The sequence below is a fragment of the Astyanax mexicanus genome, chromosome 2 (genome assembly GCF_023375975.1).
Source record: "Astyanax mexicanus isolate ESR-SI-001 chromosome 2, AstMex3_surface, whole genome shotgun sequence".
In the NCBI taxonomy this organism is placed as follows: Eukaryota; Metazoa; Chordata; class Actinopteri; order Characiformes; family Acestrorhamphidae; genus Astyanax; species Astyanax mexicanus.
This window is the reverse complement of record NC_064409.1, coordinates 49,094,686-49,113,281: the sequence shown is the minus strand read 5'-3', so window position 1 is coordinate 49,113,281 and position 18,596 is coordinate 49,094,686. Positions and strand designations below refer to the sequence as shown.

Below are 18,596 nucleotides of genomic sequence, written 5' to 3'. Positions count from 1 at the left end.
CATGTATAGCTTTAATGCCTTCAATATAAAATTTATAATATAAGAAAATCACAAAAAGAAAGAAAACACATTTAATGAGAAGAGGTGTTTCCAAACGTTTGAATATTAATAGGATTCTACCAGGAGTTTGTTGATGGCTGCACTAAAAGCATCTTGTCAAGGAGCAACTTGTTCATTCACAATCAGGGACATTTAACATTTAACCAAACATTAAATGTGCTTTATGTATATATCTTTTACCTTGTATATATTTTGATCTCATGTAAAATGTATGTTGTACACTCATTGAAGAGAATTCACTAAAATCCCAATATTGCCATGTCATGTGCACGTTGAGTGAATGCAATGTTTCAAACAAAACCTTGTTGCATAACCATTTATAGTAATGAAAATATATGACATTCATGTTCTGCTAACTTTCATTCACAATGAGACAAAGTGTTTCTTTCTGAAAGATAACTATTTGTCCACAGGGAAGCCAGGCCTAGACAGACAGGCTGCCACAAAATCAACAAATAGGAAACCAACAAATAACTTCAGAGTGACGCAAATTCTTTCTTTTTGGAACCTAGTGCAAAAAATACTAGGTCATCTGCGCAAAAAAAAAAGAAAGAGTGTTTTCAGTAAACTAACATTCAGTTAATAACTGTAGAGTGCAGAATATGTTCTTTACGTGAAAATTATGTGTACATCTAAATGCTTTGTCAAAAGTACCTGTATTAATGAGGCAGCAGCTGGGATTTGGCGATTAAAATGTTTCTGTCTCTGCTTCTGTTGCACCTTCAGAGCAAAGCCTGAACCCAGAATTCCCTAAAACAAGAGTCAGATGGTTAAAATATGCTCTTGGTTGGTTAAAAAGCCCTTGATCTACATAATCTATCCAGATTAAAGGAAGCATTATGGAACTCTTGCATAAACATTAATAGCATTGCATAACAAGAAGGATAAACATGAATCATTTAGTGGAACGTTCATCAGTTTTACTAGAACAACAGCGAGAAAATTCATTTTGCACAACACATTCAGTTTCTTAGTATTTATAATTTGCTGTCTAAATTTGTGTGTGCTGCTTATGTTGCAGTTGTGCATTATATGAGTGTTATGTGAGAACTCAAGTCTCTGGGGGCCCTGCTTTCTCTTTAATGGACCCCATTAACCCCAGTTCCCCATTACTGTTGGGGCCTCTATAGGAAAACACTGCCCCAGGGCACCAGACAAGGTCTGAGATTTGTGTGTTCTCTGTGTGTGTGTGTGTGTGTGTGTATGGGAGAAACACAGAGAGAGAGAGAGACAGAAAGAAAGAGAGATATATATCAGATAGATATTTACCGCTGGCAGAGCAAAGAAGGAGATAGCAAACACACTAAAACAAGAGGCGATGGCCTTCCCTATCCACGTCTGGGGAACTTTGTCTCCATAACCTATTGTAGTCACAGTGACCTGAAGATGAAAAAAATTGGTTTATTTTCTTATTATCACATTTACTAATACAAGACTAACTAATACAAGAAAGTTTTTAAATTAATACAATAATACGTTTCCATTGCTTACTAAACTTATAGTGTACTTTGAACAGGACTGGGAAATGCATGTTGAAGTGCCTGTAATCAATACTACAGTTAATTGTCTGTCAAATAGTATGTAATATACTGACTATGCTGCATTGAAAATAAGGCCCAATCCAGTTTTACTTCATGCCCCTACCACTTAGCCTTACCCCTCTGTTTTGTAAGGCACATGCCAAAAAAAGGGTAATCAGAACCATGGCAAGATGTAAAAAGCTGGTAAAAAGATGTGAATAAAAAACCAACCAATGCAATGTTTTCTTTGTTAAAAGTAACAATAACCACTGCATTATCTTAGTTTAGTCACCGATAGATCTTGGTAGCTAGTTGAATTTCTCATTTCACCATAAGTGGTGATTTCACCTAAATATCAGTTACTAAAGCTGCTGGATTTAAGGTGGAACTGAAAAGTTTGAACAATAAGCTAGCAAACTGACAACTTGAAGAGATATTATTCAAGGATTCAAGGAGATTTTATTGTCATTCGCATCACGTGGTACATGAGGAGGAACAAAATTGCCTTATATATGCCTTATATGCCCTAAATATTAGTTTGCTGAAATATTCTGCTCCTTTGCTACCACAACAGACTGCCAGGGTCATCTACACAGACCACTAGTAGCCTGGGGTGTAGTGGTAGTGGTTTTTGACATTCAAGGGGTAAGAGTACCCATGTATAAACATATGAGAAATCAAGAACGAGAAATACTACTGAAGAGCTGGCAACAGCAGACTCGTATGCTAAGGTAAGATTTCAACATTATACAAATAACTGATATAGACATCTTCAGAATCTTCAGATCACAAAAGAAGGGCATAGACACAACCTCTACCATAATGACCAAAATATCCCTGTATGCATCATCAGACTGATACCAGAAACACTGACCCTGAGAACACATGAATGTAAGCTTTTTAACATCTGCTTATAACCAGACAATGGAAGCGTTAATTGTCCTTCTTTGAACACGTGGACCAATTAATTTTCTTTTTGGTATTCGACTGAAAGACTTATACAATTAAAAATACAATTTAGAAATACAATAAAAAAAAAAAAAGTAATATTTTTCATAACATTTGGGATTACATCAGGCCTGGTGCCAAAGGTGCTCCTGTCTCTCCCACACTTAGCTACCAGGAAGTCAATCCCCAGAATATTGATCACACCTGTTCACTTCCCTACAAATACACCTATACTCTATTCGCTCCTAGCTGAGAATTGTAGGTTCTCTTCTCCTCTCATTGGCTGTTTTTGCCATCCCGTTAGGACTTAGTTTCTTGTTCGTTGTTGCCTTTTTGTGTATGAGCTTTGGACTGCTACTCCTTTATGGTATGTTTAATCTCTCTGACTGCTTGTGTTGACTATTCCTTGTATCCCTACTTTATTTAATAAAGTCTTTCATTCACATCTGTGCATGTCTGCTCCTGCAATGACATATTAATTATATTTCTAGAATCAAGACTGGATCTCCTAACTCCTTAAATCTAACATTCACCAAATAAAAATGTGCCTTTTGTATTTTAATTTAATTTGTTTTATTGTATTCAATTCATTATTTTTTTTTTTCATCAGATAACATGCAGATGTGATGTACATACTGTTTTTTTATTTATTTTATTTTATATCATTTATATAGTATCATTGTTTTCTATAATTGATGTTTCCATGTTTAGCATTGGATGGAGGGAGGGAAGTTATTTAAAGACTTAAAGTTGCAAAAAATCATTGTTGAATGAATGATGTACCAAGTTCAAAATCAATAAAGATATGCAATTTAAAAAATGGGATTGGGTCTAGATTTGTATATTAAATGGAAATTGAATGTATCAGATTAAATTAGATAAAATAAGTTCCTTACAACTTAAAGGTCATGAAGGGGGAAAATGTCAAAACATGGTTTGCCGGCAACTTCTAATCTTATTTGAGCAGAGGGGGGCTAAATTTATATGTAATGCTCATGGGCCCAGGTTTATTAAGTACTCTCTGACTCATACTCTAACACATACACACAGATTCCACTAATCCGTTATAAAGTGCAGGAATTCAGCAAACACAAGAAAACAAATACCTTTAGACCCATGTGCTGAAAGAGGAGCCAAATCTGACACACTGAGAGAGCCCTCGGCTCACGGTGAGCGTGTCTGGGGCTTTTTTCTTCACAATACCTACAATACAGGCTGAAGGAGGCCGAGGCTCTTCACACAGGCTTTTGGGAAGAAGAGTGGCAAGGAGAGTTTAATCCCAGCTTTCAAAGCTCATACACAATGCTAGTCATGACATGGGTACGCAACTGGCCACTGGTTCAAGTTGGAAGGCTGGCTCCAAGGTGCCAAGGGTGGTGCCCCAGACTCCTTATGAGACAGAGAGCATTTTGTGCATGTGGGTGTGTGTGTGGGTGTGTGTGTGGCATAATGGTATCCCAGGCTGCAGTGTCCCCAGATATACAATTTACTCCGACCATGAAGCCAATGTGCATGATTCAGTGAGTCACTGAGTGCAGCCTATGGTCTACGTGTGTGGCCAAGCCAAAGCTGACAACGCAGTGTCGCCTTCGGGCATAGAGTCTGTATATATGTGTGACTTTGTGTGTGTGTGTGTGTGTGTGTGTGTGAAATAGAGAGAAGAGACAAGGTTTGTGCTTTGTGGCTCAGAGTGTGTGGTACAGACTATGAGCTGATCCTATCTAGTATTTCTTTAAACTTTCCTTAAGCTCTCTTAAACACTCTGTCCGTGTGCTGAACTTGTGCAAGTTATGGATTGGTTCGCACAAAGGTTTAAACTGATAAATGATGGTGCTTCATCCAATACTTTTGGTATGAGTTGGGGATTTAGAGATCAGGTTCGGCGGTGGTCATCCAACATCCTGATCTCACTAGCACTATTGTTACTAAATGCAATCAAATTCTTACCACAAAATATAGAAAAAAGCCCTCCCTGGACAGTAGAGACAATGTACAGTTACAGAACAAACTCTTTTATACCACTAATTTTAGAAGATACATTGATTGAGCAGATGTCTCAAAATTTTTGTTTATCAGCTAAAACTTGCTAAATTATTACAGTTCAATGTATCACTTTCAGCTGTACTTTAGTTGAGTGCACTGTTCATTTACATAAAATGAATATAACGTAAATTCTGACTTCATATTGTTTTGTGTATAGATCCATTCAGCATTGACCTTCAGTATAACTATTTTGAATTCAGCTAAGTAATATTTAGACTTTGATTGATTAAACAGGTCCTAATCTGACTGTAAATGTTAAAAAGTGTTGTTTTAAGGTCAGAAAAGCCTCACAGCAGTGTTTAAGATGATCTGAACATAAAAATCTGTAAAAATTCAGAGCTGGCTTGGTCAGCTACTCTGAATATGATCACACTCACCATAGGCATTAGTTTCAATTTAACTGATAAATAACTGATCATTGCAAACAAAGAGAATCAATTAGTCATAGGTATAATTCTAGAGTCAGGAAGCTCACAGCACACGGCAACAGTGGATTCAGTGGATACAGAGGCATGTTTCAAGCAATTTTTATACACAACTGTTAAACCACTATTCACTATAATCTCTTATAAAATTTATTCTTTTCAGGTTGATTTTTTGGGATTGCTTTTAGTTTTTTTTTTTTAGAACACTTAATTAAACTTTTACTTTTTGCCTTCTCTAGTTCTTATCCTCTGCCTTTGCCTCTCCATTTCCCTCGGTTTATCCTGTGTTCCTTGCCAGCTTTACTCTCTCTCTATGAAAGAGGGATGGGCGTATCCAGGGGAAGGAGCAAGCCGCTAAGTTAACGAGTTGGCATATGTTCATTCCCAGAAAGAGGGGTATGATTCATGGGGCTGGCCTCTGCCTCTCTCCCTTGCTCTCACACTTTTTCTGCACCTGCAGTTCCCTACTAAGGGCAGCCCAACAAACATTAGCCTCTTCATTTCTCTTTCAGTTTTAGCCTCTCTGACTCTCCCTCCTGCAATATATTTATATATATATATTGAATGCACTCTGTCAGTCCATATTTTGACAACTGCTGGTGTAACAGATAATAGCCATTTTGGCAAAACATGTCATTAGAGAATGCACTTCAGTTAAATTCATGTATAATCAGAAATCCATGATCTGTACTGTCTAGTTGCTCAAATTCAAGTATAACAATGTGGAATACAATTGTACTGCAGCTCTCAAACACAGACATATACACTGAGCAGCTGTGGAGCAAGAATGGAGCATGTGGATAAATGATCCGATCTGTAACTCAAAATAAGCGATCCAAACTAAACCATGAGTTTTAAGATATGTAATACCATAGTGATTACATATTATATTCCCTGTTCAAAGAGAAGTGTTTCATTTCTTGTTTTTCTGTGGTGATTCAGCATTAGGCATTTCTACAGTGTGACTTTAGCTCCTTTATTGATGGTCTTGCTTTAAGCTATTGATCCTAACTTTGCACTCAAGAACAACAATGCAGAGCTTGTTTTAAACTCATGCTGTGTTTCATTTTAAACCCATGCTGTGTAAGTTTAATCTTACAATGCTGTATTTTTATTTATAAGTAGCCACTAGTGAAAAAGCTGATTTTCTTAAGCTCCCCATGGTACAATACAAGCTAGGGACTAGCAACTTACTTAGGGAGCCTCCGTGTCTATGTTACCTTCTGGCTCTCTCCCTTTAGTTAGGCTGTTTTATTCAGATCTGCCAGAGTCATTAGCCACACTCTGATAATATCTTATGTTCTCTGTTTTAAATAAATCCAGTTAAAACTAATTCCATCTCTCTCTCTTCCTCTGAGTTACTGACTGCCCACCTGTCTGACCCGATACCGATGGATGTTGGACCCTCAGGCTCTCATGTCCCCTGTCTGGCCAGACTGATAGAAGTTTCTGAAGTCAGCTCTTCTCCATCACCCACCACAGATCAGCTGCTCATGATCCATCTCACTCTCCACTACAGATTACATCCAAGCTTACATGAATTCTAACTGCTTCCATCGCGCCTATACTATACTCCTGAATATATAAAACCTATGTGGGTGTATAAAGACTTTTTAAAATTAATTTACAAGCCATTTAACCAGTGGTAGGATGATACCCCCTTATGTGAGTCTTGGTCCTCCCAATGTTTCTTTCTCCTCTTGCAGCTCTGAGGGAGTTTATACTTGCCTCTGTGTTTGCTGGGGGTTCTGTATTTTGTATTTTCTATATTTAATGTTTTGCCTGATTCTTTGTCCTGTGATCATGTTTCTGTAAAGCTGCTTTGTGACAACACCTGTTGTAAAAAGCGCTATACAAATAAATTTGATTGAATTTAAATTTGATTAGTGATGTGTTCTTAACTTACAGTTTTTGGGTGGTCTCTAAAAAAGAGAACATCTCTAAATCTGAAGCCTTCTTATTATAGAAGGATTCTGAAGAAACAAGTTGGCTGTTTGATAACAATGTCATCCTTTTCTAGGGAGGGCAGAAAATAGTCTAATTACAGAGAATATAAAGTGTATGCCAGTTAAAGAGAGCCAGTTCACACTCAACAACTGGCAAACCCTCATTTTCTTACATTTTATAGACAAGGACTGCAGCCACAACATGCATTTTCACACAGTAAAACAGGGTATGTACCAAAGGAATATTTTGTTTAGCTCAGAGAAAAAGGCTTTATAGCAGAAATGATCAAATGCAGACTTTGTGATTAAGTTTACTTGTGAATTAAAGTGAATTTCACAGTTCTTATGCAAGGTTTTATTTGTATTTATTATTTGTATTTACTATTACATCTGAAACAATACTTGGATTATCTTCAGGAGTTACTATTCATGAACTACCACGTTATGTAATTATGAGTTGTTGATCTAGAGGGTTAAATGCAAATGGGTAAAAAGTATGCAGTGTCACTGCGTTGAGTAGAGACTTATAACTGTTCAAACATATTCATCCCTTCAACCAGGTCTGAAACAATTTCCAATTTTGACATACTGTATTTGTTTGCCACCCCAGTGGGTCCTTACTCTCCTTTCCCCTCTTTAAATCCCTCCCCACTTGTCCCCCCCTTTCCTATATCCCTTTGCCTTCCCACCTCCTTTTCACCTCCCTCCCTCTCTCTCTTCCTCTCTTTGTCCCCCTCTGCTTCAGAGAGCTCGTCCACCCCCACCCTTCGTCATGTTCAAGTTTACAGTTTTCAGAAAAAAAAAAAAACAAAAGGGAGCAAATCCCCCTGTTGAGGGCTTCTCCTTACTACCTCTTCCACACAAACAACAGCTTTTGTCCTCCATTACAGAGAGCAACAGGAAGCCTCACGCTTTCTGACCCTCTCCACAAAAAGGTAGAAACCCAGCAATTAAAGTTTTAATTAAAGACGCTGACGCCTCAGAGTGTAGAGAAAAGAGGGGGCTTTCAGGGGGACAGCAGGCGAGGTGAAAAGAGGTGAAAGGAGACTATTGCCAGGGCTTTTGTACAATACCGGTCCCCTGAGCGAGCCTATGATTGCTTTCTCATTACTCTTCACATTAAATTCAACTTGTTAATTAACTAGACTGGAAACTACATCTGAGATAGATTCAAAAGGCCATTTGATTGAATAGTTTTGAAGTAAAGCGTACTAGTATTCTTTCATTCTGTGCAGCTAGAACACAGCAATGCAGATGCAGAAGCCATTAGCTGTTCTATTCTAACCATTACTCTAATGGATAAATATTTCAATTAGTGGTTAAACTATAGAGACACATATTCATACCATTACTGAATCTACAAAAAGGTCTAAAGTGGTTTATTTGCAACACACAATGCTTCAGTGCATAAGAGAACAATTATTGGCTCCTCTTATTTTGGAAAATGGTGAATTCCTCAGTTAAGCTAATGTACATAATTAGCCAGCCTGGCATGCAATATATTTTAGATTGGACGTAATAGATGTACAGCATACTGATTTTGTATCAGTCAAGTAATTCACAAAAAGTACTTATATTTGTTTCTTTTTTAGCCGCTCTCTATGTGTGTGCTCTATGAAAAAGACTTACAACACCCCACCACAGTGCATCAGCGTAGCTTGAGAAACCAGTTTTGCCTTCATCATCCACCGCATCTTTCTCCGCCAGATACACAAAGTATGAGGAGAAGATCAGACCCAGAAATCCAATATACAGGGTCGTTATGAGCTCCTGGTACAGAGGAAACACATCATTAATAAAATACATAATATGCTTAAGAATTTCAAACTAATCTGTTTCTAGATGTCTGAGACACATTTCAAATAACATAGAGTAGTAAAACTCTGCTACTTTCAGAAAGGTATAAACCAGATACTGTAGATGTCTGTGTGTGTATGTGTGTACAACCCTCAGAATCCGCCTGAAAAAGTGTATAATGCCTTGTATCACTGGAAAAGGATCATTCAGACCATCAACCAATTACTTCAGCATGGACTTGTAAATTCCTTATTTGGTCATGGATGAAAAGCACGGACAGGATTAATTTACTGTAACTGTAACACCTGCACCATGCTAGATACATTAGTTTTAAGTACACACAGACTACTACAAGCCAGTTTGGATATTTGAATTTTTGCAATTTGAAGGTTCCAGTGATAATGGATTTCACAAAAGATGACAAATTAGTGTTTGTGTGAGTGTGTGTGTGTGTGTTTAGGGCAAGGTGGCACTAGAATATTACAGAATGTTACAGCAATAACTGATTTAAGCAGGCCATATTGAATTAATAAAAAGAGTCAGAGAAAGCTCAATTGGCCTTGGTCTCTTTGGGTGAGTTGATGGCGCGCTCTCTCTCCAAATAAATTGTAATGTGATATTGGTCAGCACAGGCACCTGGGGTAAAGTGAAACATGATAATGAGTACAAACTTTTGTTAATTAGCCTGCCTCTTTTCACCCTTAACATTCTGAAATACAGAGCTTTTAGCCGATGTTCCCAACAGGCTTACAATGCTAGTAATAGGGGCATAGATAGAGCGCAATATACCCACCCAGAGAGGGTAAGGCCAAAAGTGTTCTCTCTGACTCCAGATTCTGATGGCAAGCAGCATAACTGGGATTCAAATCCACAATCCTTAGTCTGCTGGACCACATAGAGCTGTTTAAATAACCTGTATGAAATATTCCCATACTTCAATACAAGAGGTATTAAATAAATTTACTATTCGGTGTATGTTAATGAAGAAATGCTGTGGGAAATGGACTTAAGGTGTAGTAAAACTTATCAAATCTCCATTTTCTACCAGCATTCTGTATACAGAATTTTTAGCTGTTGCTCCCAACAGTGTTAGCGATATGAGCAAAGCATTGTACATGCAAAGAAACCTCAAGGTACTGTGTGTACTGTGTGTATAAACAGTGTTATTAATAAACTACCTGTGCACCTTTAAAGTTCTCAAGTGCCTCGTTTTAAATGTCAGAGCCTCAGAATTATTCCAATGAATTGTGGAGCTCCTTTGAGTTTGTTATTGGTGTAAAAATAAAGATTTCTTTTCATGAGCAACACTATGCCCCTATCACAAGCATTGTAAGCCTGTTGGGAGCACTGGCTAAAAGCGCCATATTTCAGAATGCAGTGGGCTATTCAACAAAAGTTTGTACTCGTTATCATGTTTCACTACACCCCAAGTCTGTTAAAATTTCTCCTTTAAGGCCACTTTCTCAAGGTCACTTTGATGCCTGGATAATGTTGTGTATTTGTGAGAGTGTGTGTGTGTTAAAGAGAATACTAACCTGCCGATGAATAAAGACTACAGAACCCAGAAGCCTCCATGTGCCTCCCTGTCGATCCACATGCAGCATGCGCAGGATCTGAAGGAAGCGGATTCCTCTAAATTTGAAAGAAAGCAGTGTTGAGCATATTTATATTGAAATACTGAAGTTAACCTACTGTTCAATCAACAGTGACAGGTTTATGTTAAAATGCTAAATAAAAAAGTAAATAGTGTACAGTAAAATATCTTTTGTTCAGGTGTAGTATAAAATCATCTTGTTACAGTAGTACCTGATGGCAGAGGTGGCGAAAACTTGCCCATTTGATCCCACACTCAGTACTACAACTGATGCGACCACCACTATCAAATCTGCCCCAAAAAATCAGTCAGATCAGAGTTAAGGATTATGTTTGTTGTGTTGAAAGTTACACAGTTAAATTACATATAAATATACTGTGATTTATTAATAATAAAATAATTAATAGTCTTAAAATATGACATTCATTATAATCACACTAGAACATTAAATAAAGACATGTACATTTTATCTGAAAATTAAAAAATTGTTTACTGAGCAATATGTGTATATGTGTATACTGTGTTGACACATACCTATGATAGAGATGGGTTTTCTGATGAAGCGCAGTCTGCCCTTGATGCCCACATATTTGCTCCTGCAGCCTGCTGACCACAGACGCACCACATACTCCGTTCCAAAAAACACCACCAACACAATCTCCTGATGACAGGGAAACATGACCATTGAGTGTGTGTGTGTGTGTCTGTTTAAAGGATAGACAGATGACTGAATGTAAGGCTAGTCAGAAAGTTAGACTCTCTTTAAGGTGAGCGCAGATTCCAAGAAGAGGGAACTCAGTCCGACCTCTCTTAAGGAGAAGACACTTATCTAGTCTTGGGCTCTGACCTCTGATTCATAATGAATTGACCCTGTGACCCCTAAGGTGCTGTGACCAGTGAAGTAACGTGGGTGGCCAGAAAACGGCTTGCTTACACAGACTGATGATACAAAGCTGTAATACTACCCTGCTTCTCAGCTCTCAGCTGTAGTGTTATAACACACACATACTCCATATCAGGTGCTCTAAGCAAACACACTGTGGAGCCCACACATATCAATCAGAAGAGTGGAAGTACCAGTTTCATTGTTCATACCAGAGCTTAGGTGATTAAAATCCAATTAATTCTGTTAAAAGTGACACCCAGATGTTCTGTGGCACTGATATTAGTTACAGTACATTAACCAGCAGTTAATGTATGCTCATAAATAATAAATCAACATCTGGTCCATGAATGTTTTCAACAGCATGTCTGAAAAGTTGGAAACAGCTGGCACCAAATGCTGTAAGACATACAAGAAACTAAACACAATGGAACTGTGTGAATGTTTTTTTAAAATATGTAAAGCTTATCTCTGAAGCAATATACAATATAACTATTTTTAATATTTTTCTGTTGGTAAATAGTACAATGGTTTAAATTAATATAAATAATAAATGCATATAAATATAAATAATATATAGAATTACTAATTTTGGAAATAACATGTTTGACATAACATTAAATTATAATGTAAGATGTTCGGTTGTACATCAAAACCATATAAAATATTTATAAATCCAATATGCCATACAGATGGAATATTTTTTAAGATAAGACAATAAATCACTTTAATCATGCTATAGAGTTACCAAACATTGTGATGTTTTTGTTGACCTCAGTATTGACCTCAATAAAAAATAATATTATTTATATTTAATTTCTTTTTTTTTTATTTCATTTCTGTTAGATATTTAAACATTTAAAAAAAGTTTTATAAAAATGAAAAGTTCACTGTTATTTAAAATTAGGCGATTTAATTAATATAGCATTATTTTAGCATCATATCAGTGGCATAAATTGGTGTTAAATTCACATTGTTTATTATGAGTAAATAGAGCATTAAAACTAACTTTTTTCATTCTAATTCGAAGTTGTTTAAATGAGTGAAATCTGTTCAGAATTATGTTAATGAACAGAGGAACAGGCCTATTATTTAAGTAAACTTTTACACGCAGTGCTGCAGGTCAAGTGTAAAGTTTAGTTTATGCTGTCTGCATCAAGAGCAAATTGGGGGCACATTCCTCCTGTTGAAGATGTGTATATGCTCACTTGCAGCGCGTTTAAAAGGTTCATGCACTTCCTGATTTCTGCCCCAAAGAGTTTCCATAGTCTTGCCTGGCGGCCGAATCCACATCACCACATACTTAGAAAAAATCTGTTGAGTGGCACAGCGATTGACTGGGGACATGTTTCTGTTTTTGACTTAATTTTAGCAGCACAAATGGTTGTGGCTTTAGCGTCGCCTATAGCATAAACTAATGTGAACGGGTGTGCACTGCACTGGCCAGTGCTGAGTGATTATAACTCACAATCACAGTGTGATTACTTACTTTGCTATATTGTGATTATGATGCCATAGAATTATATAAAACAAAAAATTGCATTAAAAAACCTATGCCTACGTCACCACGTTTTATTTTTTATTTATTTTTATTATTTTTTTTGAGCCCGAGACTGGTGGGAAATCTTGGCACGATCCGACCTGAGTTTGGGTTGGCCATCGGGTTAGGCTCTGGCTCGGTCAGAGAATCTAAACTCTACACTATATATGTATGTATATACACTGTGTGTTTGTGTGTGTGTGCATCCACAAGACTAATAAAAGTCCATCCGACTATGGACAAGAACATGGATTGAACATGGATTGAACATGGATAATTAGTATAATTTATGTCACATAACACATACCTTTCCTAAATACTATAATGAAAATTGATAATACTATACTTTAATGAGAATTGATTATAATGATAATTATAAATTACAAATGTTTGATTATTTCATTTTAGATAAACATCACATCACAGTAAAAAGCACTGATATTGTTTGTAGTTGGTGGAAATCAGATCTCCTGAGGCCAAAGAATAAAAAGCATTTTATATATGAGCCTGTCTACCCTAGAAAGGTGTACTAGCTCCATCAAGTGGACAACTTTACTACTGCATTCTGATAATGCAATTTAGTAAGTTCTCAATCTTCTTTTTACGCACTGCTTTGGGAAATGCCTTTATGTGTACAATGTTCAAATTGAAATATATGTCATCTGTTATTTATAATAAGATAATAAAATAAACTTACCATCCAAAATAGTGTTCCAGTGGCAAAATCTGCATACTGCTCGATGGTGGAAAGTACACTGAAGATCAGACATACTAATACCATAAGGAACCTAAAATCGAAAAAAGGAAAATACAACAATAATAAGAATCCTCATTCTTGCTCAGCTAACATCCATTTCTGTGATTTAATCTGTGTTTAACAGCCACCTACTCAGTGTACGATGGGAACTGCCGAGGATGATGTTAGCCATTTTGTTTTTTGTCATGCTAAAGATGTACTGATACTGCAGCATATCATCATCATCACTGATATCTAGTTGCACTGACTGACTGAATGTCAGAACTGTTGTTTATTTAAGAAATCGGAAGACTTATACCAAAAAAGGTATGTATGACTGTGTGCATTAGTTTCAGAACCAGCACTGCAATGGACACATGCATAGTAGTCACATTGAAGGATGTGCACATTAGACAAATTAAATCATACACATCATGTCACAATTTGTTTGACACAAAAGAAAAATACATACTTTTTTCATATTCCAAAACATATCTACCCAATATAATTTACTGTACTCCAATTTATGCATATTAATATCATTATGATGACCACTGACTGGTAAAATTTCTTGTATTCTTGACATATTACAATATACATCACCGAACTATACAATACAGTCAATATTTTTCATCACTTGTATATCTGTGTGTGTGTGTGTGTGTGTGTGTGTGTGTGTGTGTGTGTGTGTGTGTGTGTGTGTGTGCGTGTGTGTGCGTGTGTGTGCGTGTGTGCGGAAGGAAAAAGTAAAACAATATGTTAAAATAACAACATACTGGTAACAATAACTTAGGTCGACAGAATACATAGAATGTGTTTTTCACAATATTATATATGCTTTCACTGACGTGTATGACATTCAATTTATGCATTTAATACTAATCCCTTGTTGAGCCTCCTCTCTTAAGCTTAGGCTCTCATAGCCGCAACATCCTCAGAAACTGCAAAGCAACATCAAGGATTTCCCCACCAGACGGGAGAGGAATGTGTTACATTTTCAGGGATTATTCACACACAGACACAGTTACACAGAGACACACACACACAGGCAAATTTGTATTTGCATGTTTCTCAAAACACTCTTCTCACTACTGAAAGGAAAAACTACAAAGAGGAAAAAACAGAGAGATGTGTTCCTTATGGTCTTACTACTGGAATTCTGCAGTAGTTAGGTCAGATGACCTACTCTCATGCAACTAGAGCTGGTAAAATGGTAATAGTAAAATTATTATATCACAAAATTTTAAGATTTTACAACACACAACATTTATTCTTGTGGAGTAGATGAAAACAATAGCAGTAGATTCTTAAAAAATGTCCATGCTAAACCCAGAGATCAAAAGGATTATTATAAAAGATATATTATTATTATTATTAGTAGTAGTAGTAGTAGTAGTAGCAGTATTACCATTATTATTAGACCTGACACAGTAATTACTTTATGTATTGGTAAATATGTAACATGAAAGGTTTTTGTCCCTCTAAAAGTATCATTATTTTATTATAATTTGAAATATCATTACTACAGTACTACATTATTAAACATTAATAATTGTTTTCATACATATACGATATAGGATACAACTGTACATTTAATGTCTGAATATTCATAATACATACATATTACATATTTTTGTTTAAGTTCACTGGTCTTTAAAAGGGTGTAATCAAATTATTATGTTTTCAAATTATCATTCTATAATTGGCATAAAATGTGTCAACATAAAAATACTATTGTTTATTATTCAATTATTCTAGAACACTATATCGTCCAAACAAAAACAGTAATTGTGACAGTCAATTAACAATAATATTGTTAAAAAATAATAAATAGGCATTCATTATGAAACACGGACAACTTGCTGAACTACCATTGCGTCAGACACGTTTTACTATACAGAGCTGAAATTCAAGGTCTACATAAAAGGACAAAGCATGCTATATTGTTTAATCTGAAATCCCTTGAATTTTCATGTGCTAAATGAAAAAAATGTTTCTCTTTAATGTTTTTAATGGGAAAGGAATGATCAGGTATTGTGTAAAACCTTGGTTTATGCAGTGCTTATATACAGCAAGCTTACACATTAAATGCTAAACACTCTCTAGCGATATCTGCTCATGGAAAAAAGAGAGAGGGAAATGATGCTACATTTAATATGAAAAATAATCCTTGTTAATCCCCTTCAAAATGACCAGATGTGTTGAGATGTTGCAACATCAACAGCTGTATTTTCCAAAATGATGGAGGATACACTGTATGCACCAATGCCTTCTCACACTACTCCCATATTTTTTCAATTTTTGGATAAGCTCTCATTTATGCTTTTAAAAATATAGGCCACCTTAATGATGTTTCATAAGATGGATATTCCTTGCTTTTCTGGCTGAACATTCTATGGTAAATTTTGTCACTGAAACTTGTTTTAATGCTTTCAATAAGCAACATCTGGATAAAATATGAAAATGTCCTGGAGCCATACAAATGAAATTAAAATAAGCTTTTAATCTTGTTTTCATTTAAAAACCAGAGAAATAGGGGTTAGAGGCTTTAGATAATATTTGGGTCATTTCTGCGCTTGAGCTAAGAATGGAAAAACAGGTACAATGCTTTAATACAGCAGAATGACAAATATAAATAAGAAAAGGAGGCCTTCGCTAGGCTTATTTTGAAATATAGGCACACATTAACTTAATATATGTAGGCATGCAGTAATAAAAAACAGGCTTGTTTTTCTGCATGATAAACAGAAAGAAGGAATAAATAACTAATGAAAGGTCTGGTTTGGTTGTCTCTCTTATGTCCCTGTACGACTGGATAAACCCTGACTGACAGTATTATTAGTCCTCCACATTTTGCTTTGGTGCTCGGTCTGTGTTCATATCACAGAACCACACGTTCTCAGGACCCCTGTGGACAAATACTCTGAACTTTCAAAATAAGCTCAACGATATGCCCAGCCAAAGACAATAACATTCACCTCAAAACCATTTTTAATCAACCTCCCGTTGTGTGGAAGCATCCCAGGGGGTGTGGCAATGCATGGGTCAAACAAGGTCATCTCAGTGAGAGAGTCTGGTTTGGAAGGACAAACTGAAGAGACCTGATTAAAACAAAACAGCTGGTGATTTATCCAGCATTATCAGCACTGGTCACCGCGAGCCGCCCCAGGACCACACTTCATGACAACAGTGGCATCACCATCTAGAAATACATAGAATTCATAGAAGAAGAGGACTTTATATATACGCTGTCTAGCACCTGGGCACATGTAACTTCACTGAAGGCTGTAATGTCAAAGTAACCTTGTAGCTGAAACGGTCACTAGAAAGACACTTCAGCAAAAACAGAATCCGATTCCCCAGATTCAGATCACAAGATCTACACCATGGAACCAAAGTTGTCCTTGTCCGGCTCCATTTCCTGGCATGAAGCCTTAACAAGCTGATCCGCTGCTGCCCCATCTGTATCTAAAGCCAAACTTACTGCACTAAAACCCAATACTTCATTTGGCTCCAAAGAGAGCTTTTTAATAATGGGCTCCATTACTGTCATGATCTCAACTCCCTAAAAATGTTTTAAAACCTGCTAAAATCAGTTAGATAACGGAGGTCTTAAAAGTTCACTGCATGTCATGCTGTGAAAGATGCTGCCAAAACGTTTTTGACAAATAATGTACCAGAGTGTGATATCATTCATGATTACACATGGTGCATTATAGATTATATATACCATAACTTCTCTCACACAAGGCCTACATGACACTGAAGCTATAATTACATGCTTGCGTCATTTATTTGCATCATCCATCTTTGTGGTTGGGGTTGACCCAATCCAAGTCAGTGGATCAAAGCCGATCTGGGCATATTTTAATGGACTGGGTTTTTCTTTTTTAGGCTTGATACCATTTATATTATTTATATTATAACATGATATCTGAGGTTCTAGGTCTTTTTATCTGAAATGTACTAGTGACAGTGGTAAATTGGGACTGGATCGCGACATCCCCACTTATGGCTGGTGTGAGATGTGACATTTTAGACATTCAGTGCAGCAGCGGTCAAATTAAGAGCTATAGCTAACGTGGAGCTTACAGCTCTGTTTAAAGAGCTAGTTAGCATTAGCTATCTTGTGTAAGTAACTGTAGATTTAAATCGTATTTCCGGTTGACTCTGCGTTTTACCAAGAACTTGAATAAACACTAGGGAAGCACGGTTTGACAAGGCAGCAGATAGTGGTGTCACGGCCATAGGGAGGGGGTTATTCACGCAGTCTCTACTTGCACTTGGACAGCGGCATTGATAACCTTTCTCGATCACTGGGCCTCTCGAATCTGACGTTACGTGAAGTTTAAGGGTTAACTTTTCCTAGCACTCTATACTTTTTTTTGTCCTTTGAGTTTTAGAGCAGTAAAACTGACTGTGGGGGGAAGGCAGGTAGGTGTTCTCTGCTGCAGTGCTGTTAGCCAATCAGAGGCGATGTATAAATATTCATGGGCACTTTTTTCACAAAAAAAACGTCTCACATGGCATTCATTCATACTAGAGACCACAACAAGACATTTTAAAATGAATGAAAAAACGATGTGTGGTTTTAATACGTTTTAACTTGTTTTAAGGTTTTCTGTCTGATTTTTAGTTAATTTAAATGTTAATGTTTCAGAAATACCTCTGGTTCAAATGCGTACAATGTAATCGAATAAAATAAGTGTTTTAAAACTTGTGTTCATAACCTGTAATCACTTTTTCCCACCCGGCTCACTTGTGTAAAACATTTGTGTAATACGATTTTTGTCTGTAAGAGCAATATTATTTTAAAAAATGTTAAGCGTGCATACCTGACCCAACACCACACCCCAAAAGTGGAACCTAGTACATTACTGCTGGCTTTGTTACTTGTTTGAGATTCTGGTCAGTTTAATAAACACAGTTTTGTCGACTCTATAAACACTGCAGAGCAGCTGAGGCCTTCAAAGCCACAGCCTATTTGACACCACATTCAGATCTGTATGCATCAAAAAGGCTGTCTATATCTCCGGTTGATAATGGAGTCATGCTCTCTGCAGCTTATTTTTCATTACACAGCTAAGAGCCAACTTATGTAACT

The 18,596-nt window shown here is 36.6% G+C and overlaps 1 protein-coding gene across 5 annotated transcripts in view; it reads right to left on the bottom strand.

Moving 5' to 3' along the window:
- The window catches only part of kcnq1.2 (potassium voltage-gated channel, KQT-like subfamily, member 1.2), a 191,500-nt gene that overhangs the window by 163,528 nt on the left and 9,376 nt on the right, over nucleotides 1–18,596 (bottom strand). For all 5 annotated transcript variants that reach the window (XM_022672433.2, XM_022672432.2, XM_022672434.2 and 2 more), the window contains exons 3-9: nucleotides 13,454–13,544; nucleotides 10,868–10,994; nucleotides 10,546–10,624; nucleotides 10,275–10,371; nucleotides 8,572–8,712; nucleotides 1,330–1,440; nucleotides 715–810 (exon numbers count right to left, since the gene is read on the bottom strand). In XM_022672433.2, coding sequence (XP_022528154.1) covers nucleotides 715–810; nucleotides 1,330–1,440; nucleotides 8,572–8,712; nucleotides 10,275–10,371; nucleotides 10,546–10,624; nucleotides 10,868–10,994; nucleotides 13,454–13,544 — 742 coding nt within the window. The remainder of the gene's footprint in view (nucleotides 1–714; nucleotides 811–1,329; nucleotides 1,441–8,571; nucleotides 8,713–10,274; nucleotides 10,372–10,545; nucleotides 10,625–10,867; nucleotides 10,995–13,453; nucleotides 13,545–18,596) is intronic.